General features: G+C 51.2%; 1 protein-coding gene across 1 annotated transcript in view; it reads right to left on the minus strand.

Moving 5' to 3' along the window:
• Positions 1-4113: 4113 nt before the first annotated feature.
• Positions 4114-9099, minus strand: part of ITGAV (integrin, alpha V) — a gene marked incomplete at its 5' end in the record, with an annotated part of 49661 nt that continues 44675 nt past the window's right edge. Inside the window, 6 exons of the mRNA XM_014539620.1 lie at positions 4114-5036; positions 5238-5360; positions 6273-6380; positions 6465-6578; positions 7186-7299; positions 8431-8591. Coding sequence (XP_014395106.1) covers positions 4941-5036; positions 5238-5360; positions 6273-6380; positions 6465-6578; positions 7186-7299; positions 8431-8591 — 716 coding nt within the window. The remainder of the gene's footprint in view (positions 5037-5237; positions 5361-6272; positions 6381-6464; positions 6579-7185; positions 7300-8430; positions 8592-9099) is intronic.

The raw sequence follows: 9099 nt of genomic DNA on the forward strand, positions 1-9099 counted from the left end.
TATATATATATATACACACACACATATATATAAATAGTATATACACACACACATACACACACACACATATATAAATAGTATATATATATATATACACACACACATATATATAAATAGTATATACACACACACATACACACACACACATATATATAAATAGTATACACACACACACACACACACACACATATAAATACAAAGTAGTCCAAACTGCATGGAAATGATATGGAAACAGACCCATCAACTAATGGAACAGAACAGGGAGCCCAGAACACATCTGCACACGCATGGTGATTGTTCTCCCGTGCCCGCTGGGAACCCACACGCCTCCCCGGAGTCTCACATCAGCAGGAACACGGCCAGCGTGGTCTACAGGAAGCACCGCACGAAGGCTATCGGCCCACACACCGCACCAGTGCTCAGCTGCGGACACGTGCTGCCTTTCACGGGGGGACTCAGTGAGGACCCTTTCATGGCGGGGGGGGGGGGGGGAGCTCAGTATGGACCCAGGAGCCAGAGAATTCCTCGCAGAACCATTTGACACCACTGGGGGCTGCCCCGCTTGGGACCAGGGACTTTTCCCTTCTTTGAACCTGAACGTGTCGTTGCTATCGGACGCCTGTCCCACCGGGATGTGTTGGGAGCAGATAACTGGTTTCTTTGGTTTCCCAGCCCCACAGAGAGGACTGGTACCCGGGGGTAGATCAGGACAAGCCCCACCCACGCGACCCGATGAGTTCGGACAGTCGTGCCCACGGGTGCCCCCTTCTCACCTGCGGCTCAGCTGCTGGGCCAGGATGTGCGTGGCTTTCTGTGAGTTCCTGTTTTGCGTTTACTGAGCTTCCAAAACTGTACGTTCTACTTTTGAACAAATTCGGAAGCTTTTTGGCTTCTAATATATATTTTTTAAAGGTAAGATTTCCTTCTTTTTTAAAATATACTTTTAAAATGTTTTTATTGATTTTTAGAGAGAGGAAGGGAGAGGGATAGAGTGATAAAAACATCAATTCGCAACATCAACGATGAGAATCATGGATCAGCTGCCTCCTGCACACCCCACACTGGGGATCGAGCCCACAACCTGGGCAGGTGACCTGACCGGGAATCGAAGCCTGACCTCCTGGTTCATAGGCCGATGCTCAACCCGAGCCACGCCGGCCGGGCTGGCTGCCAATATTTTGTCTGGCCCGTTCTCCCTCCCAAGACTCTTCGTACCTGGTTAGACTGTCCCTGGTTCACTGAGACTGTTTCTCTCCTCCTTCCCCTGGGCTTCAGGCGATGAGTCCTATTGGTCTATTTACCACGTTCTTTGTTAGGAATTCAGGCTTGTATGAGGTGTGCGTGTCGCGGACATGACCCCTTTCATGCGTCACTGCTGCTTGCTCGTGTAAAAAACAAAACGTCACAGAAGGAAGACACGGTCTACACAGAAGTGGCACCTGAGGCTCAAGTTTATTGGACGGTCGGTCGCGAGTCACACACGCAACACCAGGAGGACACGGTACCCGCTCCACAAACTCGGAGCAAGTTGGCAACGACAAGGGTTAGAACACGCGCGTTTTATGCCTCGCCCATGGGCTGCTCAGGGAAGCGAACTAAGAAAGCCCGGTACCCAGGCAGCACGCCGCTCTGATGTCCGCAGCTCCCCAGTCGCGTCCGGAGATTCCAAAGTGTTTCAGACCCAAGGAGGGAGCCGTGTCCAGCCGGAAGGAACGTGCAGAAGGGACGGATCGGAGTGACTTCCTCTGTGTGCCCCCGGCAGACTCACTCCTCCTGCTGACCAAGCATTAATCCATCGCCTTCAGCTTAGGGTCACTGAGCTACGGGGAGACTATCTGGGCCTGGTTACACTGTCATATTGCACTTGGGGACAATGGCAACAAGGACACCAGGCTCGGTACCTCTCTCGGAAGCTCATTCTGTACCAGAAGTGACAGTGAAAGGCAAGCATGTCCCATCCTCACTGCATCCGCCTCCAGCCAGCGAAAGGGGTGACGCTCCAGAACACAGGACTACGCCCTTTCTTCACCATGTTTGATCCTAATTCCATCTTCAGATTTTATCTTTTTCTTATTTATCAAACTCCAACCTGCACGAGCTCCCCAACCGCACAGCAGGTGGCACTGAGTCAGGCCCAGGTGACCAGTCCTCACCGCGCCGGGCGCCACCCTCTGCCACAGGAGCGCCTGCCGCCTCCCGAGCTGTTGGCTGGACAACCCAGCCGACCTGGGACACACTGTGCTTTCGCCACACAGATCCTTCCCTGAGGGTCACGGCTCGCTGTTAAAACCGTCCACCGCCTCTTAAGAAGCCAGCAGAGTCTCTTTTCTTATTATGTAAATTTCCTCTTTATAGAAAAGTATTAATGAGAATTTACCATGAATAAGTAGTTTCATAACGCAGGTATAATTGTGACACTCCCTTTTTGATTGTTTTACACGTCAGAATTAAGAACTCAGTCAGCATTATTATAATAATCGCAAGAGAAAGGTAAAGGGAAGACAAGGAAAGAATGTCTCTCATGCAAATGTTTTTCAAAATATTAATTCTCAAATAAATGCCTATGTAAGAAATCAACGATAATACCAATATTTCTTAACAACAACAAATGCTTTAAATATTATGTACCTCACTCATGTGTTTTCTTAAACTGAGTCAGATTACAAGAACCGTATACTCAAACTGGATTTTAATTCTCAATAAATAACACAACAGTAATTAAAATAGTTGAAAATTAAAATAGTTTTCATAGGGTTTTGTTTTTGTTTTGTTTTTTTACATTTTAACCAAATATATTGACAGGCTACTTTCAGGTACAGAGAATCCAAACATTTTCCTCCACGAGCAGGCTCTTACATTAGACTTCTACCATATTTTTTGGAGACATAAATTTTCATTTTTAAAGAAAATCCTACTGCCTAAGACCACAGTGCATAAAGGCAATCTGAAACATCACGTGGAGTTCCAATGAGGCACCTTCGATCTCCGATACAAGACCAGACCTCGGAACAGAGGCCCCACGAGGGACAGACTGTGCGAAAGGAAACAAACTGTGCTTTGAAAGAGTGAATCTCTACCCAACACGTCACTTCAGGAATGACTGCCGGTGCGCGGAGGGGGCGGGAAATGGGTCAAGTCGTTAGAGAGCGACTTAGCGACTGCCTGGGGGCAGGCCCTAGGATAAACATGGTCTTTTCTTTAAAAGAAATAAATTTATTGGCAATAAAAGTCCTAACTGCATGTGAGTAAGTTCTCTTAAGCTACTAATAAAATCTATCCGACCAAATCTGCTCACTGTTAAATTCACTGACGCCAACTACGGGTCCTGCAGATGTTGGATCGCGTGTGACTCACCCACGTGCCTCTCGCCTACGGCTGCGTGGGGAACTATCACGCGGGTCACGGCAGGATAAATCCCAGTTGTCTTTAAAACAGAAAAACATTCAATGATTTAAGGGAAACGCTTGTCATTGCCTAGTGAAGACAGCAGTTAAAAAGCGACTGAACCCTCAACTTCTAACGCATAACATGATGTAAGTGCACAAAAATAGTGATGAGAGTCATCGCAGCCGGCTCCGAGGAGCTGTGAGTAAGTCACACAGGGCAGCCGGCTCCGAGGAGCTGTGAGTAAGTCACACAGGGCAGCCGGCTCTGAGGAGCTGTGAGTCACACAGGCCTCCAGCAAACGCATCACCTGCAGACACAGAACACTCCGTGCAGCTTTTATAAAAAATTCCTAGAAAAGTAATTCATGGTAGTAACCCTAAGAAAGTTTTAAAATCTTCCCAGTAACTGGAATTGCTTATAAAAGTACCTTTTAAAAATTATTTGAGAGCTGAGACTGGCTTTACCCGTTACACCTCGCTCAGAATGAGGTAATGCCAGGTTCGCAGCCTCGCACGACTGATGCTCGGAGACTTCCGACGCCAGGCACTTCCCGTGCGGCCGAGGCTGGTGCAGGTTCCTGAGTGTCAAGACGCCTCGTTGGTCTTGACCTTCCTCAGTAACAGTTTGGGAAACATAAAGTACCTAGACTAGTATAAGAGGAAAATAAATGAATCCCAACTAAACCCTCGATCTAATCTAAGAACGTACTATTGATAAGCAACTCTATCGAAGAACTACAAACATGGTTTTTAAATTAAAATGCCTTTTTTTTTTGTATTGTAAGTGGCCAGACCAATTCAATGAAATAAATGATTCCCAACTCCATATGGATTTAAGCAGCACGACGCTCAGCTGGAATCAAGCTGTTTGTGATGTAAGAACTAATTTTTAGCACAGGTTGACTTAAAGGATGGGAAATGCAGCGTACACTTAAATAGTTAAGATGCAATAAAACGGACGGTGGATTAAATATAAATAAAAATTTAACAACACGTACCCGAATTTCATAGTAAGTCAAAATACTCTACCTAACTATTCCAGGAAAACATTCTGATGTAGGTAATAAATGTAGGTAATGTTAAAATCCAAGTTCCTGGAGTTATAACGTCTTTAGTAACGAAAACTCGCCTGTAGTGTGATGGGTATTAACGTTGAGTCCCTGTGCAAACGACTCGGATGCGAAGGTCCAAGTGGGAATTGCTTTAGAACAACAACAACAGATTTCGTTAAATCCAGAGCACAGACCAGAAGCAGTCGCTGCGGGAGGAGGTACCGTGTTACAGGAAGTGTGAGTCGCTGACGACCGGTCTTATGTACATGGATGAACTACCACGGGAAACTGCATTATTCAAGCACCCAGACGCACGCGCCAGTGGGTGTGCGTTCGAGGTGCATCTGAACTTGTTGATGGCGGGAAGCCTGACGGTTTTCGCTCTCGTGCTGTGGCTGACGCCCCCGGGCACCAGCGGGGATTCAGTCCCCGCGAAGGGAACCGGGACCCGGGACCCTGGCCGCCCTCCTGGGCCGGAGGCAGCGCAGCTCGAACCGCCCGGTTAGGTCTCCGAGTTCCCTTCGCCATTTTCGTGCGGCTGGAGCTGCTCCCTCTCGGGTTCTTCCTGAGGCGGCCGCACGCGCTTGAAGAAGCCCATCTGCCGGTCGAAGAGAAACGGACGTTACTGCCGTAGGTGGAGGCCGTTCAAGGATCTACGTGCCTGCGTCATCCCCAAGGAACCTCCTCCTTCACATCATCGCGCATCGTCATCATCCAAGACCCCTGTCCTCCTTCCCTCCTCCTCCTCCTCCTCCTCCTCCCCTTCCCTCCTGCCCCCCTCCCTACGCCCATTCCTCACCCGGTGCATCACAAACACCAGGACCGCCAGCAGCAGCAGCCCTGCCAGGACCGCTAAGATGATCACCCACACGGGGACAGGCATGGGCGCCGGCTGGATGCCCCAGGTCACGTCCGTGGCCACCTGTCGGGGAAAGAAGGTTTTGGGTCTTAAAAGCAGCGCAGCTACCGGAATGCCTGCTCTATTTTAATGGTGTTCACATCCTGTCCTTTTCCTGTGTATGAGGAGTTATGATTAAACATCTGGCATTGACAGCAGACACACACACACACACACACACACACACACACACAACTCCCCACAGCAGGGCAACTTCCGGTCGCCTCTGAAGCGGTTTTTAGACAACCCGATCCAGTCGATGGTGTGTTGGTCCAACTTTCAATCCTCCAATCAAAGACCTTTAAAATGCCTTCACTCCTTGTAGTTAATGTCCCACTTTCTAACGCGAAGGGGAAAAACTGCCAAGAACTTCCCCCGTGAGATTCAGGAAATGCTAAGACTCTCTTACACAGGACAAGATGCTGAAGAGAAAGGCCTACCTTTAATAGGTATGGGGCGAGGGAGTAAATTATTAAACTAGTTTATAATCCTATCGAATGACTCTTAGTTACTTTAAATCAGCGGTTCTCAACCTGTGGGTCGTGACCCCTTTGGGGGCCGAACGACCCTTTCACAGGGGTCGCCTAAGACCATCGGAAAACACATATGTAATTACATATTGTTTTTGTGATTAATCACTATGCTTTCATTATGTTCAATCTGTAACAATGAAAATACATCCTGCATATCAGATATTTACATGACGATTCATAACAGTAGCAACATTACAGTTATGAAGTAGCAACGAAAATAATTTTATGGTTGGGGGTCACCACAACATGAGGAACTGTATTAAAGGGTCGCAGCCTTGGGAAGGTTGAGAACCGCTGCTTTAAATCATCAAAACAGCCAAACGGCCGTTATCTAAGTAAACACAACATCCACGGCAGGAAGTCGCGCGCATCTGCCCCGCTCGCCCGCCCGCCAGCGACGTACGAGGGTGGAGTTGGAGATGTCGTCGATGGGGAGGTTCTTGTAGGGGAACTCGATGACGCTGAAGGAAGCCGACGACGTCAGGGAGTAGGAGCGGTTCTGGTTCTCCTTCTGCGGGAGGGACATGCGTGTCAGGCGTGTTCATCCCTCTGAGGAGCTAGCAGGCGTGTGCGGGGGCTGCGCCTGCGCACTCACGTTCATGAAGGTCTGGGTCCACAGCAGCGACCGCACGTACAGGATGGCGCTCTTCCCGCGGTCCAGGCGCCCCACCTGGCAGACGATCTTCAGGCACTCGGCCACCCCACAGCCCTGCCAACGACACGTCATGGCTCACAGGACAGGTCGCTCTGTCCCCTCCGCAGCCTTTTAAAAATATATTTTTATTGATGTCAGAGGAAGGGAGAGGGAGAGAGAAACATCAATGATGAGAGAGAATCCTTGATCAGCTGCCTCCTGCACACCCTCTACTGGGGATCGAGCCTGCAACCCGGGCATGTGCCCTTGACCGGGAATTGAACCGGGACCTCCTGGTTCATGGGTCAACGCTCAACCATGGAGACATGCCGGCCGGGCGTGCAGAACTGTTAAATTTCAAAATTTATTCTTATATGATATTTTTGCTGAGGTCTCTGGGATTTTCCTGCAGTTTTGCAGAAAAGCCTCAAAGATCAGGGCGAGACCAAGGAAATGGGTCAGTTAACGGAGAACAGAACAAACACGTGGGAACAGCGTGTCTTTCACGAGCGATCCACAGCGATGGGCCTTCGTGAGACGAGGAATAAGGAGGGAGGACCGAGTGGCATGAACGACGTGCAGCTCTCCGAGCACAGCTGCCGCCGCCTCTGACATGCTCTCCGGGTCGGTCCTAGAACCGCGTGTGTCGTGTCTGCAGGGCTCGCTGCGGAGCGGCACTCACCAGCGTGTGGACGCCCCCTTCGCTCTGGGCCAGGTCCCGCCTGGTGACCAGGTGGCCGCGCTCGCCCTGCCCGGCGACACTGTCGTTCTTCTCCGCCGGCTGCGAACTGGAGACCTGGGGTCACAGACAAAGGTGACACGTCATCACGGACAACAGCCCACACGCCATCGTTGCACAGACTGCCAGAGCCATTAAAACGGGACTGAACACGGGCGGACGGGCAACCCGCTCCTCCACAGACACAGCAGAGACACAGGAAGTGAGGGTCCGTCCTGAATGTGTCAGGGGAGGTCGCCTGGGCCTGGCCCCGACCCTCCTCCCCTCGCACAGCCTCCAGGGGAACCCTCCCACCCCCCCGGAGGAGCCGGCACGTTCACAGGGCGCCGCGTGTGTGCTGGGCGAGAGGGGGCGGTCCCCACGTCCACAGACCCCACGAAACGCCACGCTTCTAGGCCCCCAAGTCCAGAGAACCAGCCGTGAAACGGGGCACCTTCTCCCCAAAGACAAAATGGCAACAGCAGAGCAGCCCTGACCCGGTATCGTCTGGGGACAAATCACAGTGCGATGGGACCAAAGTCAGATCCGGTCACTTCATGCCTCCTGAGCCCGGCCGGTGTGGCTCGAAGGTTGGGCATCGACCCCTGAACCAGGAGGTCAACGGTTTGATTCCTGGTCAGGGCACGTGCCTGGGCATTGGGCTGTCCCCAGTGTGGGGCAGGCAGGAGGCGGCCGATCAGTGACGTTTCTCTCTCTATATCCCTCTTGCTTCCTCTCTCTCCACAGTTCACATGTAAAAAGGCTCCCTCCAGAGGTCACTGAACACCCCCTAGAGCAGTGGTCAGCAAACTGCGGCTCGTGAGCCACATGCGGCTCTTTGGCCCCTTGAGTGCGGCTCTTCCTAAGCCTTAGGAGAATCCTAATTAAGTTAATAACAATGTACCTACCTATATAGTTTAAGTTTAAAAATTTGGCTCTCAAAAGAAATTCCAATCGTTGTACTGTTGATATTTGGCTCTGTTGACTAATGAGTTTGCCGACCGCTGGCCTAGAGACATGGCGCACCCGGACTTCAGAGAATCGTTACACACACGATCAATTTCACCCTCGGTGTCCTGGCTGTGAACTAAAACGCGTCTGCGGAACGGGCTGCGAGGACACAGCTGTTTCATTTCGTGCGTTTCTCGGGTCGGTTCGGGGAAAAAGCGGCGGAACCTGCCCCGCGATGAGCCGCCGAGCGGGCCCTACCTTGATCCTCAGGGGGTTGATCTCGGTGTCGGCCGTGCAGTTCATGGGCCCGTCCACGTCGTACTGGAGGATGTAGAGCAGCGTGCTGTTGTGGTACTTGTGGGGCCACTGGAGGGTCAGCATGGCCTTGCTGAAGGAGCTGGGGCCGTTGTTCCTCAGCTACGGGGGCGGGAAACCGTCAACCTCGGTCCGGCCACGCTCCATCCCGCAGCCCCCCCTCCTCCCGCAGGAGCCTTAGCAACAGGAGCGGAAGCGGAGCGTCTCCATGGTTACTCTCACATCACCACACGACTGTTACTACGCAAAAGAGATCAAACCCGGTATCTGCTCAGGGGGAGGTCGGGATGAAAACATAAATGAAGAGGAAGATCTGGGCAAGGTTCTGGTGAAGACGGCACAGGAAATGCTCTTCCTGCAGAAGCCAGATCTGCTGTCGGCTTTCCCGTGTTGCTCGGACCTGCGCCATGTCCCTGAGAACATACGCGGGGCCTGTGGCTTCCACTCAAGTAGCACTAAGGGGTTTGAGACACCCATGTGTGCCGACTGCGTTCGGTAGCCACTGAAGCCACTTGTCTCATGAAAATGAACTTGGGGACAATTCCCACAACCAGAGTCTCACTAGCGTGGTTTCCGTAAAACTCAGACAGACGCGTCTTTCCAGCAGCAGCC

This window comes from Myotis brandtii, unplaced genomic scaffold (assembly GCF_000412655.1).
Source record: "Myotis brandtii unplaced genomic scaffold, ASM41265v1 scaffold221, whole genome shotgun sequence".
Lineage (NCBI taxonomy): Eukaryota > Metazoa > Chordata > Mammalia > Chiroptera > Vespertilionidae > Myotis > Myotis brandtii.